At 38.4% G+C, this 23,833-nt stretch overlaps 1 protein-coding gene across 1 annotated transcript in view; it reads left to right on the top strand.

Annotated features, from left to right (window-relative positions):
• LRRC72 (leucine rich repeat containing 72) overlaps positions 1–23,833 on the top strand; it is a 125,037-nt gene that overhangs the window by 98,133 nt on the left and 3,071 nt on the right. The window contains exons 5-9 of the mRNA XM_014544664.1: positions 4,016–4,085; positions 10,627–10,708; positions 12,093–12,203; positions 19,250–19,339; positions 20,383–20,535. Of these exons, the coding sequence (XP_014400150.1) occupies positions 4,016–4,085; positions 10,627–10,708; positions 12,093–12,203; positions 19,250–19,339; positions 20,383–20,535 (506 nt within the window). The remainder of the gene's footprint in view (positions 1–4,015; positions 4,086–10,626; positions 10,709–12,092; positions 12,204–19,249; positions 19,340–20,382; positions 20,536–23,833) is intronic.

The raw sequence follows: 23,833 nt of genomic DNA, 5'->3' as shown, positions 1-23,833 counted from the left end.
TGTTCGCTTCCAGCTGCCTGGCTGCCGGCCGCCATCTTGGCTGACAGTTAATTTGCATAAGGATATGCTGATTAGCCAATGGGAAGGGTAGCGGTCGTACGCTAATTACCATGTTTCTCTTTTATTAGTGTAGACTAGAGGCCCGTTGCATGAAGATTCGTGCAATAGGCCTTCCTTCCCCTGGCTGCTGGCACTGGTTTCCTCTGGCACCCGGGACACAGGCCTTTGCTCCGGCCGCAGCAGCAAAGCTTGGCTTCTCTGCTCAGGCCACAGCAGAGAGGCTTGGCTTCTCCGTTCCGGCTGCAGCGAAGACAAGCCTCTTCAGTCTTCAGTCATCTTCAGTCTTCTTCAGTCTTTGCTCCGCGCCTGCATATGCAAATTAACCGCCATCTTTGTTGGGTTAATTTGCATACTCATCCTGATTGGCTGGTGGGTGTAGTGGAGTGACATCAATCTGCATGTTTCTCTTTTATTAGTGTAGACCGATTTTAGAGAAACAAATGAATATATATGTTTAGGTTAAGTATGTCCCACACTGCATTTGCTGTTACTCTGAAATTCACAAACTGGGTGTCCTATATTTTATCTGGGAATCCGATCACCAGTATACATATAACAATACTACCTGCTTCACAGGATTGTTGTGAGGATTAGGTGAATGAGTAGGTGGGGAGGGCCTGGTACACAGTAAGCATTCAATGAGCATTAGTACAGTTAATATGATTACTACTACTAGAGAAGAATGACTCATTATACCCATATACTATAAAAATAACCCCTACCTAACAATCCCTATACTAATTTATTGGTAAGTGGGAAAACCTCTCCTTTTTATAATAACCTTCTTTGATTCCACTCCTACTCCCCAAGGTGGCACATGGCAAAAGTCACTGTGCTCTGCAGAGGAGTCACCATGCCTGAGATAGAAGCCAGGAGGAGGGGGAAGGAGAAGTTATGGGTTGGGTTGGACTCTGACAGTACAGTGTATACTAGTCAAGTGACACCTGTGCAGTCAGTTTGCATTTTAGTAACGATGACCCTATTCTTCCCTTCAAGCTGTTTAATCTCCGTGACTTTTATGCATTTTTTAAAAATAAGCTTAATATATTTCTACTCATATGTAATTTATGGAACTCAGTTACTCTTTAAAGACAACGTTCTATTTGCTCTGGCCAGGTGGCTCAGTTGGCTGAAGCATTGTCCAGTGCACCAAAAAGGTTGTGGGTTAAATTTCTGGTCAGGGGACAGAGAGGAGGCAACCAATCGATGTTTCTCTCTCCCCCTCTCCCTCTCTTTCTCTCCCTTCCTCTCTCTCTAAAAACATATCCTTGGATGAGGATTTTTTTTAATGTTCTACTTTATCAATGAAGTTAATCACTTTACCTCTGGTAATTGAAGGAAATCGTTTATTAATAAACATGTTTCTTTTGTTATATATAAATATTTTTTTAATTTATCAGTGCAGAGAAAAAATATTTATCTTTGCTGTGGCCCTGAATCTCTCGGAAGCAAGGGAATAAATAACTGGCCGATTTAAGATTTTTAAATATATGTATGTTTTATTATGGAACAGGTATGGTAGATAATTTTGACACACTTAGGATCATGCTTTGAACCTTCCTATATAGATTAGCTACTTTTACAACAACAATCAATATTTTATGTGATCAAATGATGGCACCTTGGCCTTTCATGATTTTAACAACTGTACACTATTGACCTAATGGGTAAGTAGATAACCAAAAAGAAAAGATTTAAAGCATTAGGAAAAAATTAGAAATATTTATCTTCTGACAGTGGGTAATTAGTGGTCTTCTCAATTAAAGGACAACACATTTTTTATCCTAAGTTTGCCACTTAACCCATCTGGGTACAAAAAAACAAAACAAACCAAAAAAAGTTGCACAGTCCAGATGCCAGTAAACTGGGTTATTTGCCTGTCTCTGTTGAGCTTGGAAAATGGAAAGCATCTTACCAATGAATCCTGGAGAAATCACTGAGAACACATACTGTGGCAGATGTTCTTTAGAGAATACCAGCTACTGAATGTAAAAAGGAGAGCATGACAGGTCAGCATTTTATAATACCAAATCTACTGATTCAGGCAAAGTCACCCAAAGAAGCTAAACCCATTGAATAAATAGTTATTAAGTAATGAGATATACACATAGTCTCTGAGTTTTGCCCCACATATTACTTTTCAATGACAAAATTTGTACTTTTTATAGTGGAGAGACCTGGCAGATACAGGCTTAACCCAGTGACTGACCTTTTAGCTTCACCAACAGTGGGACAAGCAGCAGCATTTGTCTCCCGATGTGATGCACTAATTACCACCTTTGTTACTGAAAAATCGTCTACCTTAGGTTTAATCATGAGGACGTACCAGGCAAATCAATAATGTGAGACATTCTAGCATACAGCTGTCCTGGACTCTTCAAAAGTCAATGTTAAGGGGAAAAAAAGTAAAGTGGCTGCTCTAAATATAAGACTAAGGGATTATACCAACTGAAAAAGCCATTCATGAGTGTTGATAGGATTATCGATTTAAACAAACTATAAAATATAGGAGGCAACAGGGACAATTTGAATATGAACAGTATATTAGATAATATGAATGAATTCAATTTCATTTTCCTAGGTGTGATAATGGTATTGTGGTTATACAGCAGAATGTCCCTATTTAAGGATGTGCATGAAGAATTTAGGAGTGAGAGCCCTGCAATAATAAGTCTGCAATTTATTTTCAAATGATTCCCCCAGGAAATGATCAACCAATAAGTAGATATATTATATAGGTAAGAGAGGGTGAGTGGCAAAAACATTAAAAATAGTAAGTTCTATATAAGCATTCATTATATGATTCCTTCATCTTTTCTTAGATTTGAAAGTTTTCAATAAAAAAATTTGATGAGAGGGGCTTCTCTTGTTTAGAAATGTTTGCATGATTTAAGAAATATATTTGCTTAAAAAATTAGGACAATAATTAGTCCCTCAGTGTCACTTGGTTAAAGAAATATAAATGTGAAAGTATGTTGCCACATGAGTTAATGTCGGTAATATTAGTTAACATTAATATTTTTAAATTGCTTAGAAAAGTGCCTGGCACACAGGGTGTGCTCTATACATGTGTGATAAATAGAGACATACCTGTGTGCATACTGAGCCTGGGCCCACAATTTCTGCCCTGAGAAGTAGAAGAGATCTGAATACCCCAGCCCACAGCAGCCACTCACAGGCTTTGCCTCTTTGCTCACAGCTCCCCATCCACAGCCATGCATGTCCCTTAGCTGAGTGAGCTGCACCAACAACAAAGCCCAGTTCAAGAAGGATGGGCAATATTTTGACCTCATCCTATATTAGAAAGAGCTAATATGCTAACTGGACGACCTTCCGTACATTTTTCCCACCTTCCAGATAAAGCCAGGGCTGTGAGGGCCAGCCGAGGCAGCCAGGGCTACGAGGGCTGAGCCCCTGGCACACATTTCGTGCATTGGGCCTCTAGTAGTCAATAAACAACAAAGGGAGAATAAAGCACTTTACTCTGTCTCTGTCTCTTGGTGCACTGCAATCTCCATATCTTAAACCCAGTCTGGCCAAGATCTGGACAAACCCAAAGTAACAAGCCTGCAGACACTGTTGAAGCAGGAGCTAATGGCATTTCTCACATGTACCTGTGCGTTCAATGTCTGCTGCCCTTTTATCCCTCTCCCCTCTCCCCAGTAAAATTGTTTTTTTAAATTGAGATTCCAATAAATTAAATCATAATGAGGTATCAATTTCTACTAATGTGATAAAATGCTCCCCTTTAAGTATTTGTTTTAACTGGCTAACAAAATCTTAATCCAAATGAATGAAGTATTAAAAATGGATGTTTGGAGAATAACATGTAAGTGCCAACAATTTTGAAAGGACAAAGAAAGAAGTTTATTCAGTTACTCCAAAGTCATACTATAAATATCCTGCCTTACTTACAACTGAACTAATCATTGCTAATATTTACTTTCTTTTTCAGGGAGCTGACAGATGTTATTGATCTTTCTAGGTTTAGAAAATTAAAATACTTATGGCTACATCATAACAAGGTAACATATTTTATCTCTAAATGTCTCTATAATTAAGTTTTAATAGAGCCAATCTTTAAAAGTATTATTTTCTATACCTAATTTAAACTTAGGTGAGAAAGTTTATATGCATATATGTATGTATATTGAATAGCACAGTTTGCGAGATGTTATTATACCACAACTGCTTGTGTCTCCATGTCCTGTCAAAGCTGCTCAGAGGAGGCTATTCCTTCCAGTCCCATGGCTTTTCTCACCTCTCCTATGTCATTAAAAACCTTACAGTTCATTTGAATTATGGTCACAGTTCAGAAATAAGAATGTCTAGGAGAATATATTAATCAACTTTTGATCTTCATTCATAAATGAGATATCCCCTCACCTTTTTCCCCATATCCAGCTAAGCCTGATGGCAGAGTGCCACCTGCCTTCTTTATCAGCTTAAGGAGGTGTGGTGGGTTTTCATTCCTTCTCACCTTCATCCCAATCTTCTCCATAATTGGTATGGAATCTCTAGGAATGGGGAGATGTGGAGGTAGAGGAAAGGCAAGGGAGAAAGTTATTTGATTTGCACCCTCTGGTACTAAAAAAAAAAAAAAAAAAAAAAAAAAATGAGTTTTTTTCTCTTAATGGGTTATTCAGAAGCTTCCCGACTAGGTTATTCCAACTGTGATTCTTCTCTGCTGGCCGCTTCTGACCGCCCCTCACCACTTATCCCAGTGGTACTTACAACTGAATGTCTCCTGGCCTTGACAACGCACCCTCTTGGGCAGGATCTCTTTTATCCCGCCCCAGATCAATATTCCTACAAACGTCTCCCATGCAGTTCCCGGGGCTCACACACCTTTGTCCTGCTACCAGGGACTAAGGGGTGGGTTACCTCCCAGTTGCTACCCATGCTGATCTAGCCTCCTCAGTAAGTGCCACACACTAAGTTATCATGTCCCCAACTGCAGGGACACCCTTCAAGGTCACTGAGTGTGGCTCCTATATCTTCTCTTAGAGGCTAGCATTTAGGAGGCCACCACCTCCCCCAGAGTGGGAGCCTCGGGGTCTCTAAGCCATCTCCAAGTCAAAGAGCAGGACTGAAACAAAATGCAGACCCAGTCATTACAGTTAGCTGGTCAGTAAGTTGGTTATCCTCAACTTTCAAAAATTTGAGTTTCCAGCAGCTTTCATTTTACTCATTGTAAATCCATTATACCATCTTAGCATTTTGAATTTAGACTTTCAAATGCCAGCTAAATAAAAAAAAGTTTCTTGAGTTTTCAGCACTAGTGTGCTTATCAAGCAGTAGTCCAGAGTCACAGCATTGAATCTTGAAGCAGCCATGTTCATGAAAGTATCTCAATATCACATTGCATTTTCAGTCTTTTTTTAAACCAAATAAATGGAAAATGAAAGAGCTCCTAGTATTAAGTGTAAGCACAAGTCTCATAAGCTTGAAATAATTTCTAGAAGAACAAACACAAATAGCTCCGAGACCCAGCCAGCTAACGACTGAAATGGAAAGTACTTGCACTATTTAAGGGCACACAAGTTCAAAACGCTTTATAGCACTCTGCCAAAAACCATCCTGGGTCACAGTGGGCGACCTCTGATGAGAAAAAGATGGAAATCACAAGGCATGGCAGAAGTGACTAATCTTTGTTTCTCATGTGTGCTCCTTGTGGTGTTCAGTTTTAAAAGGAGGAACATGTACAGCTGTTGGCAATAAGTCTAAAGAGAGAGGTGATTAGGAACTTTGTAATATTTTTTGGAGTTCTGGTAGTGGACACCACCCCACTTCCAACCAGTCATTGAATGTTCATACAGTTGACTGGCAGATACGTTATGTACATACGAAGGGATTATGTATACTGTCAACTGTTTTACTCTCTTTTGTTTTTGAAGGGGGATTGGTAGGGAAGGGATGTAACAACAGGCAGTATTCATTTCTTGTACTTGATTCTTTATGTTCAACAAACTAGCTATGTTATTTCCAAAATCACCATCACTTAACTTTGTTTTTAGACCTATGCACCAGGAGGTCACAAGCTCAACTCCCAGTCAGGGGACATGCCTAGGTTGCGGGCTTGATTCCCAGCAGGGGACGTGCAGGAGGCAACTGATTGATGTTTCTTTCTCATGTTTCTCTCTTATCGATGTTTCTATCTCTCTCCCTCTTTCTTCCTCTCTCCCTAAAATCAATTAAAATATTTTTAAAAAATACTTTTTTAGCCCACATAACACTGAAAGAAGAGCATACCCAAAATAAGTTTTAAGTGGTTGTGGATAAGTGAATGAGTTATGAGTTTTCTTATTGATCAATAACTTACTGGTTGCTAAGTTACCACACTTCATGAAAAATCAAATTTTTTTTTCAAGATCCCAAACTCTAATGGGCATATTAGCTATGATAGTACTTCCTCAGAGGGCCTTTGTTTCCGCTGGGTATTTTCTTGCCTGGATATGAAGCCAGGAATCATCCTGCTAACTTGAGAATGGATCCAACAGTGAGAGAAAAGCAGAGCCCAGAGAATCATTAAGAGACTAAGAGACTGAGGCTCTCACAAGCTCTGGACTTCTTGGTGTGTGACATAAATATATGTTCTAATTTACGTACCAGTATGAGTTGAGCTTAGGAGTTACTTGGAGCCAGTAGCATCCTATCTGGTATAGCTTATTCTGTACTTGCATTTAGGCCATTGATAGAATCCTATGTAATAAAATCCCAGTGACCATAATGGCAGAATGACCGCTCAACCAGTCACTATGAGGCGCACTGACCACCTCTTGGTCCCTCCCCCCGCCCCTGCCGGCAGGCTCTGATTGCCGGATGGCAAACAGGGAACCAGGGTGGGTGGCGGTGTGAAGGGCAGGACTGGTGAGTAGGTGGAATGGCCAACCTCTTGGTCCCTCCCCCCGGCCCGCAGGCTCTAATCACCACATGGCAAACAGGATACTGGGGTGGGTGGCAGGGGATGTGGGAGGTGCCAGGCCAAGGCCCCTACACTGCTGGTTGCCCCACACACAGAGGCCAACCCACGGCACGGGTGGGGCCATGAGTGGGCGGGACAAGCTGACCTCTCGGTCCCTCCCCCCCAGCCATTAGGCTCCCATTGCCTGGTGGCAAACTGGGAACCCCATGGGTGGCAGCGGAGGGCAAGACCGGCTGCCGGAAGCCAGGGAAGATGGCCCTGATCAAAGGCTAGGCCTAGGGACCGTACCGTGCATGATTTTATGTACCAGGCCTCTAGTATAACAATAAATGTGATGGTACCTGTTCTAGTGATAAAAACAGGAAGTGCAGAGAGAGTGGCTGGTGAGGACATTGCATTTGCAAACTGTGTTGAGTGGAATGAGAGAAAGCAGTTGTCTTGGGAGGCAATGACTGTAGCCTGCTATGCTTGGAGCCCTGCATACTAAAAGGGTGAATACTTCTCCCCTTTAGTATCTAGTGGATGATAAACACTTCTGGTCTGACCCTGGACTAGCAAACTAAATTGGTACAGGTTGTTTCTAAGGACCTCCAATGCCCCAGCTTTCCTAGGTTAGCTCAGGTGACTCTGGTTCCATTATGCTCTCTCAGGGCTGGTTTTCCCCTCATACTGCATAGATATTCACTAGTTCTGCTCCTCCTCCCTTTATGGGTCACATTTTTCTAACCTCGCCTGGTTTGATAAGTGGGAGACAGCTGCACTCAGGCCATCTCAAGACTCCCTTCCATGGCCCATCTTCTAGCGGGCCTGAGTGAGGCAATTTTTGGTCCACAGTTTATCCCTTCCAACTTTTCATAAGAAGTTGAGTCTGCTCAGACAATTGATCTAAGTGATTTATTTGTCTCTTATACTACAATTAAGTTGTGTTCTGGTTCATTACCTCAAAAATTTTTTCAGATATTTAATAATAAGCCTGTAATATTGCTAGCACAATGCTAGTATTTTTCTATTTCTGGAAGAACCAGCAGTACTTTGGTAGTTTCATTTGTCTCAGATTAGAATAAGCTTTTGATTAAAAAAAAGCAAACAAACAAAAAAACATGGCATAATGCCTTACCATGCAGCTGTCCAAGATGGAATCTGAGTTTCTTCCCTGTAGCAAAAACCAGTTGACAAAGTTTACAAACTAAATTTAAATGAAAATACCTCTTCTAGCAAAGTCATTGCTTATAAACTTCATTATCTAAAAAATAATTGAAATACTTATTTATAACATTTTCCACACAAGCTGACTAGAGAATGACTGGACTGAAGTAAACAAAATTGCCTTAAAAAAAGATCCTGAGCTTACTCTTCTACGCCATTATGATATGTTGTTTCTCGTCTCCCAGACATTTAGTACATACTGAAAATTTGGTAGTGAGCAGAAACTTATGTGTTTTAGGAAGGAATATTGGTGCTCAAGGCTAGTAAACCACAATTTTAAAATTGAAATACTTATTTTTAATGTGCTGTTTTAAGTATTTTCAAAGAATTCTTTGAATTGCAGTACTCATTTTCAGGTAGCTTTCTGAGCTTTGTATCATGAATTTTAGTTGGTTCCTTTAATCAGGTTTGGGTATACATATTTTAATTATTTATTTATACATACCCTACCTTATTCAAAAAAACCATTTAGAGCAGCACAAACCCCATGGTAGAGTGTAAGACCTGTGAAAGAACAAAACGAACTAGCGTGCATTCCATATGATTTGGGTTCTTGTGTGTTTCTGTTACCTCAGGGCAACATTAATTATATCCCTCATGTCAACTTTGTTAAAAGAATCATATTTTGCCAAATATTTAAAACCTCCTCAAAAAAGTAAGTCAAGGTAAATAACCTAAATAAGATCTCAATGCATGCTTGTGAAATTCATAGATATGTGCACTATATATTTGGCTATTCTTAAAAATGATTTATCTCAGGAATGTAACCTATTTTTGGAAAAGAGCTTATACAAAAATTTTAGTAACATGGAATAAAGAAGGGAAAACATGAGAATAAAAGTCTGTTTATACTGAATAAAATATTTGTAATACATTTTTAAAGTATAGGTTGTATTTTTAAGTATTGTACATACTTTAAACCAAGCTACACATGAACTTTTTTTAATTAACTGGATAGGAAAACCATGAAAATAAATTTAGGAATCTTGGAAATGTATTGCAATTTTTCTTTTTTTTTCCCTATGTAATTTTGTATATTGTTAAAATTCTCCCCAACTAATACTTAGTTTTATGTAAATTTAGGAAATAATGTAATTTCATTATACAGTAATAGATCCTTTTAAATATCACATGATTATAGAATTTTTCAGAATTTCATCGTGTTGTTTAATCACTGATCTATAGTTCTTTGCTCCTAGGTTTTAACCTTAGTACCACTGACTTTTCGAACTGGATGATTCTTGATTGTGGGGGCTGTTCTGTGCATTTTTGAATGTTTAGTAGCATCGCTGGCCTCTACCTGCTGCATCTAGAAAAATTCCCCCCAGAAGTGACAACTTAAAATATTTCTAGACATTCACAAATGCCCCTTGGGGAGAGATTTCCCACCCAATTCAGTAGACATAGTGATCTATAGAAACCTAAGTCAAAACATGTCATTCCTCTGCTCCAAACCTCCAATGATTTCCTGTTAATTTCAGCCAACTTCTTACACGAACCCTCAAGGCCCCACACAAGTAGACCCCTGATGACATCTGACCTCATTCCTCACCTTCACTTCCTGGCTCACTCGGATCCAGCCACACCAGGCACTGTACTGTCCCTGGCCTGTGCACTGGCTAGACCCCAGGTGCTCCTCTTACATGCCCCTTCATCAAGAGTTTGTTCAAGCCCGGCCAGTGTGGCTCAGTGGTTGAGCACTGAGGTCACGGTTCAATTCCTAGTCAGGGCATATGCCTGGGTAGCGGACTCCATCCCAGCAGAAGGCAGCCGATCAATGATTCTCTCTCTTGATGTTTCTATTCCTCTCTCCCTCTCCCCTCCTCTCTCTGAAATCAATAAAAACGTATTTTAAAAAAGAGTTTGTTCAAATATTTCCTCCTCTTTAAGGTCTACTCTGACCAACCCATTTAGAATATAGCACTACCTTAATACTAGCACTCCAAATATCTATACTTTCCAGATCCAATGAGACTGTATGGGGCAGAATGTGCGAAATGTTTTCAGAGCAAAATGTCTAGGTAGGGCCCTTTTACAGAAGCTTTGGAAACCATGCAAGGGTTGAGATATGGTAAGAGGGGTTTATATTAAATTATCTAAAAACATCCTTTTTACCACACTGTCCTCAAAGACAATCCAGATGTAAATTCATAGCCCAGACCAAAGGTCACAAATAATTAAAAATAACAGCAAACATCTAATTTCTATGATCTATATAGATAAAAGCCTAATATGCAAAGTGTCCCCTCAGGAGTTCAATCGCTCGCTGTGACATGCACTGACCACCAGGGGAAGGCTCTGGCCAGCAGCCACAAGGCCCCGATCGGCCCTGATCACTGGCCAGGCACCGGGCCTTTAGTCTTACAATAATTTTATATGTATATGGATATATAATTATTGTAGAAAGTAAATTGTTCTCTAACTCTCATTTTCAGCTCCATGAAATAACATTTCTAACTAGAAACTATTGTCTGACAGAATTGTATCTAAACAACAATGCAATTATTGAAATAGAAGGTAAGTCTAAATTTTCTCTATTGATTGAATGAATTTTCAGTTAAGTAATAACTTTTAACTTTGTCATTGCTAATGGCATGGAAAAATATGTTTTAACATTCCTGTTGAAAATATATGCTGGAATCTATTAATTTTTAGCATTATATACATTTCATTTTAAGAAATGTTCTTTTAATTACAGTTTTTTTTAAAAAATATATTTTTATTGATTTTTTACAGAGAGGAAGGGTGAGGGAAAGAGAGTTAGAAACATTGATGAGAGAGAAACACCGATCAGCTGCCTCCTGCACACTCCCTACTGGGTATGTGCCCTCAACCATGGTACATGCCCTTGACCGGAATCAAACCTGGGACCCTTGAGTCCTCAGGCCGATGCTCTAGTTTTAATGCAATCTTGTCTTGTGTCTTGATATTCAAAAGGTAAATGAATATTTTTAACAGAAATTTTGCCATTTTATTGCACAGTTGGACACAAAATATATACCATGGAAACACATTTTAACAATATTTGGGAGCATTTATAAATATAACAATTTTATAAATAGTCTTAATGTTTTTTATTGGCTGTAATTTTTACCAGTCAAATTTTTTCATTATGAATTAATTTTATATGTGCAACAATCTCTAAACTGACAATTTCAAACCAGGTATAAAAGTACATGATGTACTATGTTCATGAAATATGAAGAGGTACAACACAAAACATTTTTCTTTAATATTATTATAATAGAATCAAAATGTCAAATTTTAATATCTACCATGTCCCATGAAGAAAGAAAAGTTTGCCAATTAAGGTATGATGTGGCTATCACAAATTTAGAATCAACAAAAATGATACGAATATTTGGTTCTGTATGGTGTAAAGAAAATATTTTGGGGGGTTATTTTTATTGCTGGCTCTATTATAGATGTTCCCATTCCCCCCATGTTCCCTCTCCATCCAGCCCCTACACCCCACCCTTCCCTCTGACCATCACCATAGGTTGTCTGTGTCCATGGGTTATGCATATATGTTCTTTGACTAATCCCTTCACCTTTGGGGAAAGATATTTAATTGAATGAGTATTCCCTTGATTGGCATTATAAATCTAAGTAACATTGGCAAAATAGAACAAAACAAAAAAGAAAATTAAATAAAATAACCCTTCTAAAATAAAATAAATCATTACTACAGAAAAAAAGCTGTAAAACAATAACACTGAAAAGAAATTGATTCTACATTACCACATTATGCTCAATTAATTGAATTCTTATGCTTTGTTCTATTCTTAATGGTAATTCATAATATTATTGATAATAATTCTTTCACCAGCTGTAATGTATTCTTTTAGCGTGTTTAATTGGCATTAAAAGTGTTTAAAGTCTTGTAAAAAAATTTTTTTAGGCCTGCACTATTTGCCTTCGTTGCATATACTCCTGCTGCACCACAATGAGTTAACAAACATCGATGCAACAGTGAAGGAATTAAAGGGAATGCTAAATCTGAAGACCCTAAGTATTAATTTGCACTTTTATATGGCTATAAGTTAAAATAGTAAAACACAGGACATTTTTTAATTTTCTTATTTAAATTAGATCAATAACTAAAATACTTAGGTATTCCTGAAAACAAGACTAGATCTTGTTCCTTTTAAAAATATGTTTTGGAAAGAATAATAGGTAGGAAAAAAATTTTTTGTGGAATTATATGGCATGCCAAATGAATGTGACAAAAGATGTTTTACACATTTAAATCAGTGGTTTGGGTTTTAGCTCAGAAGTAAGTTTTAGCACATATTATATGATTCCATTTCTATGACATGGCCATCTATCAAGAAAGCAATACTGACAGGGAACTATTTTAAAATAGATCAGTGTTTTCCCAGGGCAGGGGGATGAGGGGACTGGGATGTGACAGCTAAAGAACTAGGGGTGTGGGGTTTCTTTTTGTGATGATGAACATGTTCTAAAATTGACTGTGGTGATTGATGGTTGCCCAGCTCTGTGAGTATACTAAAAAGCATAAATTATGTATACTTAAAGTGGATGAATTACATTCATAAAGCCCCCCCCCCCCCCCGCCCCCGCCGCAAAAGTAAATTTGTATTTAAGCTTTAACTGGGTGAACAGCAAATTTCATTCATGAATACTGAATCACACCCAGCAAGAAACTGGCCTCAGTATTGGAAGGAAGCATAAGTATGAAATAGATTGGAAAAACAAATAATACACGGTTCCTACTCTCAATAAGCTTATAGTATTGGAGGGTAAATAAACCCATACACAATCGCATTACAGGCCAAATGGTTCTAGATGTGCTGAGGGAAAAGACGTTCAGAACAATGAATGGGTTTTCAAACTTTAGAGTTTGGAAACATTTTAAAATAATGTCATGAAATGAATGTTGTTTCTCTCCTATTCATTTTCCATTCATTTCTCAAAATTGTCTGAGATAGTATTTTGAATACCTGTAAACTGATATTGATGGTGGAGGTTCTAATCAGATCAATACATTAATAGTGATTAAAGTTTTCATATATTTTCAGTGTTAATCAGTTATATGTACTGTATTTAGGAGAAATGATTCATGTGCTTATAAGTGAATTCTTTAAACCCAAATGTTAATATTACACCAAGTTCATGGCAATTTCATGCTTACTTTTGTGATGTGAGAAGGTCTGTGGAAGACTCAGAATTTGCTTGCAAGTTTGAATTATCTGGCCCTTCTGTGCTGAACAAATGCTTTTGTGATTAAAAGACTGGTCATGCTAGACCCGGAATTCTCACTTATCTTCACTTTTCGATAAAATGGGCTAATAGCTACTTCTCAGGATTGCTTCGACTATTCAGCTATTTCCGTAAAAGCTATTTTTTTAAAAAAGCATTTTTTGACATTAATGCTATTTTGAAGTAGCAACAAAAACAAAAATTACTTTATTGTGGATTTGTTAATTAGATAATGGGTTAAGATGCCCAATCTAGAAATTCTGCTGAATAGTAAATAAATTAAAAATATAACTGACCTTTTAAATAATAATCATTATAATAACATATTGAATGTCTTTCCTGTTGAGAAAATGCTTTCTTAGAATATTCTGATTCAAATCTTCACAGAAATCCTTTGACATAATTAGAAATATTCCCTCTTTAGTGGTGAAAATACAAGGCTCAGAGCTTTAAACAAACTACTAAGAAATGCTGAAACTTACAACTATGCCTCGTTTTTCCCCCATTATTATTTATTCATTCATTCAACAAATATTTATCACTTATTCATTTGTTAAATGATGATTCAATGAATATTTATCATGTATCACAATGTGGCACTCTGCTAGATGGGGACACAAAAGTGAACAGAAAAGACCTTCTCTGGACCTTTATGGAACTTGCAGTTTTATGACTCTCATGCTAAGTATTTCTTGGAGTTGAAAGGGCTTGATTCAAAACTAATTGGATAATTTGCTCAAGGTAAGAACTCAGTCTAAGCAACCTTATTTTACAATACGAAATTTGGAGGTTAGCCATCAAGGTTTCCCCGGTCATAGTCAACAGGATGATGTGCCGGCCCCAGGAATGAGGGGGTCTCCACCAGCCCCGGGCGGCTTGTCTGTGGAGTGTGTATTTGAACACTGAACTGTGTCGGCCCTGAGTGTGGCGAAGGAGTGCCTTTTCTCAGCCTGGTAATACAATGTCCGTAGTATTACCTATCACGACAGCTTAAGAGACCTCTACTCGAAATCATAGTGATGGAATTCAAGTTTTAGAACTGTAATCATTCCAACTGAGAATCTTGTAGTGGAATCATATTTTAAAATGGAGAAAATGCTGTGCCCAATCAACAAATAAAAAGCATTTTTTAAAAACGCTTGGGAGCAAGTTAGCACATTTTGAGCGTTTGCCCCATTTTCATTCAAGAAATTATATGAGAAAAAAATGTTTGCATTTACTAAACTGATAACTGTATTTGTGCAGTAATGTCCTCAGATTTTCTATAAACCTCGTTTGCAATCACAGATTAGATTCAGCTCATTAGCTATGAGAAGTTCATGTATTTTGAAATGTTTAAAATTTTTGTCTTTCCAAGTTGTAAAACCATATAAAATGCTAAAGTGTTATTATTCCACTTCAAGTGCAAGTTCTTCCGAGGGTGAGAAGATTGCCTGGAGGTAAACCTCTAATCCATTTCAGCATGCACCCTCCACTGGCATTTCTGAGAACTGCCAAGAGATGGCCCAGGAGACCCACGCCTGGGAGCTTCAGGGAGGCCTGGAACCAGCAGCAGAGTGTGAGGTCCTGGAAACTGGATTCCTGACTTCCTAGCTAAGTCAGGAGGGCCCCACCTCTTCTCTCCAGGCGGTCTACCTTCCCACGCCCTCTTTCCCCAGCTCCATTTTCCTCTTCCCTTCCCAGCTCCACACTTCTACAGCAGGCTCTGCCTGTGTCAAGGACACACTTCCTGGCTGATGACATTCACTAACTTTCAGGCCCCTGCCTTTCTCCTGGCACAGAGGGAACAAAACACCAACAGCAAGAAAGTCCTTACGTATTTGTGCTCTTAAACTTTCAGTCTCCGCATGTCTCTCCAATTTTCTCTGTTTCATTAGCTTCACTATTGGAGAGGATACTTAGATGCCGACATTGCATAATGTTTAAGACTTGCTTCTTAGCAGAGCTATAAGGATTCACCATTGAAAACAGAGAGTGCCCTTTTCAACAGAGGGTCTTCATTTCCCACAGGTTCTATTCTTCAACGTTTTCTACCTCTCCTCATCGGGCAAACAGCCAGGGCATGAGGAGGGGTACTCAGAGATCAGGGTGGTTCTGCGATCTCAGAGGTCTCTTCATTTAGACCTCTTTTACCTGAAATGTCCTTCAAGGTAGGCCCACCCCTCCAATAACAAAACAGGACAGTCCCCCACTAATAAGAGCCAGCTGGGTTTTTCACTGCTGTATGTCCTGAAGAAGAAAATATTCTGACCCCTCCACTCTGTTCGGCAGCCAGGGGTCCTCAAACTACGGCCCGTGGGCCACATGCAAATACAAATATTGTATTTGTTCCCGTTTTGTTTTTTTACTTCAAAATAAGATATGTGCAGTGTGCATAGGAATTTGTTCATAGTTTTTTTTTTTTAAACTATAGTCCGGCCCTCCAACGGTCTGAGGAACAGTGAACTGGCCCCCTGTTTAAAAAGTTTGAGGACCCCTGGTTCAGATCCTGCTTTAGCGGTATTCAGTGGCCACAGAGTTTAGTTAAAATAAGATGGTGATGATCATGGAGATGATGACCTTACTAAGTAACCTTGAGCCAGAACCTTAAAATCTTGGTGTCTGATCACTGGCATCTGAACTTCCTCCACGGCTGTTCTGTGTAGACACACAATACAACTGCTTTCAGCTTCTCTCTATCGTTTTCCCCATGTGTCAAAACAGATAGGTTGGTACATTATTAATTACATCAACTTCCTTCAAAGGTGGTCTTAAATACATTTGGGTTCATTTAAATTATGATTTTAAATTTTCCTTTAAAAGTTTAAGCACGTTAACTGAAGCCAATTAATTAGATGACTTTTTTTTTCTCTTCTGTTTCAATAATAAGTAGATTCACACATGTGACTCATGTAACTCAAGTGTGTGCAGTAAGGTAGTAGAGACATTTTGATATATTGTGTGAATGTAAATTGCTTAGACTCAGAATCCCAAATTAAGATAAGCAAGACAGTGCTGGCGCCACTGAGGTGTACTCTATAAGTAGCCTAGAGGGAAGGTGGATTAACTAGTATTAACCTATTGAAAGTGAAAGTGTAAGCAATTTTGCTTCATACTTTCTAAAGGAATGTACCCCATACATCACGGAAGGCTTTTAGAACTTTCAGACACAGGAAACCAGTTTCATATCTTAGAAACTTAATTTATGGTAATTTTAGTAACATCAATCCAAAACTCATAAATCCAAAATGTGAAATGCTTAAAAGTATAGAAGGAGAAAAAAAAAAGACAGTTAAAAATAAGATTGCTTCCTTCTAAAATTGAAGAGCTAGGGAAAAAGTGAAGAAGAATAAAGATGAAATGCCTTTCAAATTATTTAATTTTATTTATTTTTTTAAAGTTAATTCAAGCAGAGCTTGGGTTTAATAGCAGAGTTTTCAGACTTAATGTCACTTAGCTTTTATTTCAGGATGAGATGAATGTGGAACCATAATAAGCACATCGGATTTTCAGTATTGAGACATTTTCTTAAACTAATGTAATAGCAGTAAATCCAAATCTGAAGCCAGAAGTGGTTTTTTTTGTTGTTGTTTTTTTTTTTCATGTTTACATAAAGATGTTACTTAACTAAGCACTAGGAGAAAAATCCAAGAAAAGAAATGAAACGGTAGCCAAGCCATTGTGGCTCAATGGTTGGGGAACATGCCCCATTGCCACCTGGATCCCCAGTAGGGGGCATGCAGGAGTCAGCTGATCAATGAGTCTCTGTCATCATTGATGTTTCTATCTCTCTCTCTCCCTCTCCTTTCTTCTCTGAAATCAATAAAAAAATATATTTTTAAAAAATAAAATAAAAAAGAGATGATATGGTAATGTGCTCAGAGGGAAAAGAATATATGCAAGGTATACGGAAGTAATGTCACTTGAAGGTGTTGGTACATCTTCCATTAACTTCATATGCAAAGGCCAATTCTGCTCTCAGCTACTATAATGAATGAGAGGATTACAAGGTGTCAGATGTGATTCTCCAAGATAGGAACCAGAGCAGACTTTTGCACTAAAGAATATGTGACTTTTTCTCCCTCCTAAACTCTCATTAAAAACAATTGTGTTTTGCTTTTATGTCCTTAAAGGGTGTCCTTTTTCTATTCTCTTTCTGGCTCAAACTACAATACATGATCCCTGTGGATCTTTTTAAATCTGTGCTTATTACTGGTTTAATATACATCCATTCTATTCCCTGTCCTGTAGTTATAATTATTTGTTACCACTTTAAATTCCTTCTCTTTTAAGATGAAAATTCAAGCCAGTTTTGCCCTCACTTAAGAAATCTTGAAAAATACCCATTTCATTTTTTCCTCTCATTAGCTCCCAATATATACATATTTCCTTTCTTTAAAATTTTTTTGTCATTCTACATTGTCTTTTATGCCTTTCCTCAGTCTTAAAACTTTTGTTTATGATGCACCAGGTGTCTTCCATTGCCTACTTTAAATCCTTCTTAAAAAAACCTCATGTTTTCCCCAGGGAATAGCTATATGTAATGATTTTATTAGCCATAAAAGTTTGTACAACAAATATTAGAACATTTGATTAACTACCGAGACAATGCCCAGATGATTTACTTTTTTAGTTTTTATCTAAATAGTTTATTGTGTTTTAAGCATGCCCTCCCATCTTTAGGTTGCAAAATGTTCTGTATAAGTGTTAATCAGTTTTTTGTGGATTTCTAATGCTTAATATTTTCATGATTTTATCAAGCCTGCTTGTATTTTATAGATAGTCAAATGCTACAGCAGTGCTGCTTAGTTTAATATGTACATTAAAAGAGCCTCATTGTTGAGAGTGGACTAGTAGTTGTACACTAACTGGAGCTCTTTCTGCTACTGCCATCTAGTGGTCCTCCCTAGATGTATTTTCCAGAAGTACAGTATTTTTTTTATTTTTGTATTTTTTTAGAAATTGCATGTAGGCAGAATTCAATAGCTCTAGATATCCAACTGGAAGTCATAAAAGTTTTATTTTACATTGTATTGAAAAACCCTGTTTAATATTACCTAAATAAGAATAGGGAAAATACTTGACCTTTTCCATTAAAATAAAACCTTCACAACTTCCTGGTTGAAGATTTTTTTAAATGTTCCAAGTGCTGATACCTAAGGAATATGACGTCAGAAGTGCCAGGAACTCTTCTACACCCACATGCCTCCCACGCCCTGCCAGTGTATTAGCCAGCATGGCTCGTGAGGTGTCCCAGCATCTGTACACAGGGGATCAGAGCCCCCTGCATCTGGCCAGAGATAGACGGGATGCAACATCCACACCTGCTCATCTCTGCTCCTGCTGAGATCTGAAGCTGCTACTGGCATTTAATATTCTGAACTATGTGCAATGGTTATTCAGTGGAAAAAGAAAACGATTAGAGCAGTGCCCAGCATCTCTGCCCATCTCTACACAGGCATCCCTGTGACTTTTGACGCTGGAAGAAGAGAATCAAGTGAACAAATACTTTGATAAAGAGCAGCATCAAGACCCCTGATAGCTAGTTCTTCCTGACTAATTAGCTTATGGATGTGTTAAAAGTTTTCTCACATATTGCGGATTTCGGCCAACAATATGTCCCCTGCATTTCGCACAGTTCCTAGTAGATAGTAAGCACTCAAAATATTTGTTGAATGAATGAACTGAACAGACAGGAAGAGTGCTCCTCTGAATAAGGAAGGTTTTGCTGAGGATATTGGTTCGGTCTGTGAAGCAGAGCTCAACATGTCCTTTATGTTTTATATGCATCCTGTGATTGTCCATATTTCACCAAGTGATAAATGAAACTAATTTTGAAATCTGACATCTTTGCAGGTCTCTACCAAAACCCTTTTTGCCAGTATAACCTGTATCGTTTATATATCATCTACCACCTTCCAGGAGTAGAGTTTCTTGACCGAAATCGTAAGGACACCTTTTTCTTGCAGAGAAATATTTGAGAGGCAGTCATAATTGAGTGGTTTAAAACATGTTGAATATCTTTGAAAATAAATTTCTGTGTGAATGAAAGTTTTAAGATGATTGTTGAAAGGTTTGCTCTATGAAACCTGCCTGATTTTAGGAACATATACCTCTTGACCACTGTCGTGGAAAGGTCATCTAATTGAGTGTGAGGCTAGGTCTCTGGATTCTGCTTTAGACACTAATGTCTAAATCATTTACCCACTGGTACCTTAATTTCTTATTTCAAAAATGAGAGAATTGGACTAAATCTCTTAACGTCTATTTAAGTTCTAAAAATCATGTACTTTGAAATTCTGTAAACATATATATTAAAATGCATATAATCAATGATAACTTCTTTATGAATATATCTTTAGACATTGTAGATAAACCAGTATGTCTGATTCATATAAGCCACAAAAATGGTCAGTGCATTACGTTATACATTTTCAGGGGCCTGCTTTATCCATCTGTCTACTCACCTTTCTGTCTCTAGGTTTGAACATTCTTAATAATTACTGAGCACCTTCTTAATGAGGATTTATCTAAACCTTACGTTTATGCCTTCTCTTCCCACAGCCCGGAAGAAAGGAGGGATGTATCAGAGTTGTGATGTCAGTTATCCATGGTGATGTGTTAGAAAGGGCCTGGGAGACATTAGGGTTGATCATGCCTGTGATCTGAGGGGCATATATTGGGCACTTGTAAGATTATGGGAATGACTGTGATAGCCCTTCACAAATTAGTTTTGACAGGATGTTCACATATAATAATTCAGATAAAAATACAGGGTGTCCCCCCAGAAATGTATACTTTAACAGTTGTTAGCTCAATTTTAAAAACGAAATGTGTTTTAATAAACACTGCCTTTATAATTATTCAAAATGTGTGTATACGTTTTGGGGGGACACCCTATATTTTTGAAGATGTTCAAATCTGTTTTGAATTACTCTGCATAACTATTTATAATGCTATGCAATAACATTACTTTTTGCATTTATCAGAAGTTACAGAAAAAGAAAGAAGATCAATGATTACCATTTTTAACCATAAAAAGGCTCATATTCTTCAATCAATAGCATTCAGAGGAAAAGTAGATGCCTCATGGAATCCTAGATCACCCTTTAAGCAAAAACCAGCCAAGACAGTACCTACAGGTATTTTGCAAAAAAAAAAAAAGAAGAAGAAATGATAATTTCTCAAACTTTTGGGTAATTTGATAATAATAATAACTGTAATTTACAATAAGTTAAGTACCAACACAGTGAAACAAATATTTTTTAATTTATTTAGTCAAATTAAAGAGATATGCAATTCTTATCTTCATTTACATATATTAAATTAAATGAGATAATATAATAATAACAAGATATTGCACTGAATTCCTTACCCCAGTATCTAGCACAGTATAAAGGGATCAATTAGTAAGCTACAGTTGTTATTATACCACTATCACTAGACAGTTTCACCAATTAAGGCTATAAGTTTTTGATAATATAGAAAACACTTGAGGCTCGGTGCACGAAATTCAGCCCAGCCTGCACCCTCTTCAATCCGGGACCCTTTGGGTGATGTCTGACTGCCGGCTTAGGCCCGATCCCTGCCTAAGCCGGAAGTCGGACATCCCTCTCACAATACTAGACCTCTGGCTCCTAACTGTCCACCTGCCTGCCTGATCACCCCTAACTGCCTCCCTGCCAGCCTGGTTGCCTCACACAGCCTGCTGCTCAGTCATTTGGTTGCCCCTCACTAACACCCCCGCTGGCCTGGTTGCCCCACACAGCCTGCTGCTTGGTCGTTTGGTCGCCCCTCACTAACCCCCCTGCTGGCCTGGTCACTCTACTCAGCCTGCTGCTCGGTTGTTCGTTCGGTTGCAATGGTTACTTAGGCTTTTATATAGATAGATATTCAGGAGAAATAAAGATCATCCATAATTTCTCCACCCAGAAATAAGCACTGTTAATATTTTGGTTATTATATGCAAGTATAAGTTGAATATATTTTGATATTTTATTAATTGGAATTAACTTCTTGTATGTAACAGAAATCCAACTACAGTGATTTACACAAATAGAGGTTTATGTTTCTCACATAGTAAAGAAGTACAAAGGTAGGGTTCCAGGTTAGTGTAAAGTTCATTGATGTCATTAGTGTTCAAGAATGTAACTATCTTTTATTCTACTATTCTTAGTGTGCTTTATGGTTAGAAGGTGGCTGCTGCACCATCAGGCATCATAAAGAGGGATTTAAAAAGATACAAAGACAAAAACCTTTTCCTCATGACACTTTGCAAGCATACATTTGAAAATGAAAATACATTCTAGAACAGATTTTCTAAAAACAAGGGGAAAAAATATGAAATTGGAAAAGAGTTTTGAAGAAATTACCCAGAATGCAGCTGAGAGAAAGGTATAGAAAATTAGCTGTTGAGATAAGCAAATATTAGAAAGATAAGGTTCAATATAAGTTTAATAATCCTGAAGGGACAAAAACATAGATAAATTGGGCAGAAGATAATGTTTGAAGTAATAATGGCTGAGAATTTTCCAATTTGGTAAATGATATAAATCCTTAGATTCATCAGACAAAATTATTCCAAAGACATAAGACTAATAACAACAAAAATCCACATCAAAGGCAAAATTATCTTAAAATAGAGAAGAAATGTAAACTTACCTACAAAAAGAATAATTTGTAGATTCACAACAAGCTTCCCAACTGCAATTATGGAAGTCAGAAAATAGTGATCTAATACCTTTAAAATGCTAAGGAAAAGTAATAGTCAGCCAAGAATTTTACAACCAGCTAAATTATTATTAAAGACAGAGCAAGAAAAGAGGGGGGGAAAAATGAAGGCGAAATCGGGACTTTTCCCTTAACTATTGTGACATTTTTCTAATATAGAAAAAGTTGAAAGAATGTTAAACACTTGTATATGCCCATGTATATTCAATAGTAATATTCTGCCATATTCACCACCCTCCATTTAGACTTTGCCTTACGTAAACTGGAAAAATAAAAGTATCGTTGAACCATTTAAATACTTCAGTCGCAGACATTATGACATTTCACTCCTAATTTGGCCTGTAAATTTTAAAATGACATTCTCCTATAGAGCCACAATGCCATTATCACATCTAAGAAAAGTAACATTTATATTATTGAATATGTAATCCATATTCAAATTTTCCTAGCTCTGAGATGGCTTCCATAGCTGCTTTTTCAAACCAGAATTCAGTCAAGATTCGTCATTACAGTGGGCTATTATGGCTTTTTAATCTCTTTTAATTTAGAATGGATTCCAAATTGTTTCCAGGACCTTTGACTTTTCAAAGAGACCAGGCCAGTTATAACAATGTAGAATTTGCATGATTGTTTCCACCAAGTGTCATTTAACTTGTTGCTTTATCCCTATACTAGAAGCCCCTTGCACAAAAATTTGTGCACTGGCGTGGGGGAGGGGAGTCCCTCAGCCCAACCTGTGCCCTCTCACAGTCTGGGACCCCTCGGGAGATAACCACCTGCTGGCTTAGGCCCGCTCCCCTGGTGGCAGACATCAAGATATATATATATACTAGTAGCCCGGTGCACAAAAATTTGTGCATGGGCGGGGGGGGCGGTCCCTCAGCCCAACCTGTGCCCTCTCACAGTCTGGGACCCCTTGGGAGATAACTACCTGCTGGTTTAGGTCCACTCCCCTGGTGGCAGATGGCACACCCAATCCCGCAGTGTCTGCCCCGTCTCCCCCAGTCGCAGATGGCAGGCCCAGATTCCAAGCTGGGGTGGGCAGTGGCTCGGGATCGTGCTGAGGTCCCTGTGGATGTTCAGGCTCTGAAAGCGTAGTTTTTCTTTCTTGGTTTTGTTTTTACTTCTTGAAATTGAAATGTGTTAAAAGTATTTTTTAAAAGAATAGTTCAAGCACCCAGTGAGGCCTTAAAGCCTGGAGTGCTTGCTTGTGTTGTCTGAGTCTAAGCTCGCGGCGCTGGAACGCCCCCGGGAGACGGGACCCCAGCGCGGCTCTGTCTCCTTCCCGAAAACCGCACGCACAGCTGCTGCCGGGTGCCCTCGTGTTTCTTCCTGAGGAGCCGTCCTGGTCCTGCCCCTGGGCCTCCACATCCTCAGACCCACCCCCCACTCCCACGCCAGGCCCGCCTCACAGCAGAGTCTCCCGGCCTCCCCTGTGCTCACCGCTTTCCTGACGCTCCTTTTTGCTTCCAGAGCTGCGCTTTCCTGACGCTCCTTTTCGCTTCCAGAGCCGCCCATCTTGCTGTGTCCCGCGCCCTTTCGCTCTTCCGTGGAGAAGCCCAGACCTTTCTTTCCTTTGGGTACTTCCGGGGCTTTCCTCAGGTTTCCTTTCTGAGCTGTTTTTCTGATTTTGGACCTGGGAGCCAGGCCTCCTGCACCCGCAAGCTGCTGCGCTTCCTCTAAAATCATTTCTCCCTTAGGCCCCAGCCC

The sequence above is a fragment of the Myotis brandtii genome, unplaced genomic scaffold, assembly GCF_000412655.1.
Source record: "Myotis brandtii unplaced genomic scaffold, ASM41265v1 scaffold374, whole genome shotgun sequence".
In the NCBI taxonomy this organism is placed as follows: Eukaryota; Metazoa; Chordata; class Mammalia; order Chiroptera; family Vespertilionidae; genus Myotis; species Myotis brandtii.
Note: the sequence above shows the minus strand (reverse complement) of the source record. Positions and strands in the feature narration are given on the sequence as shown.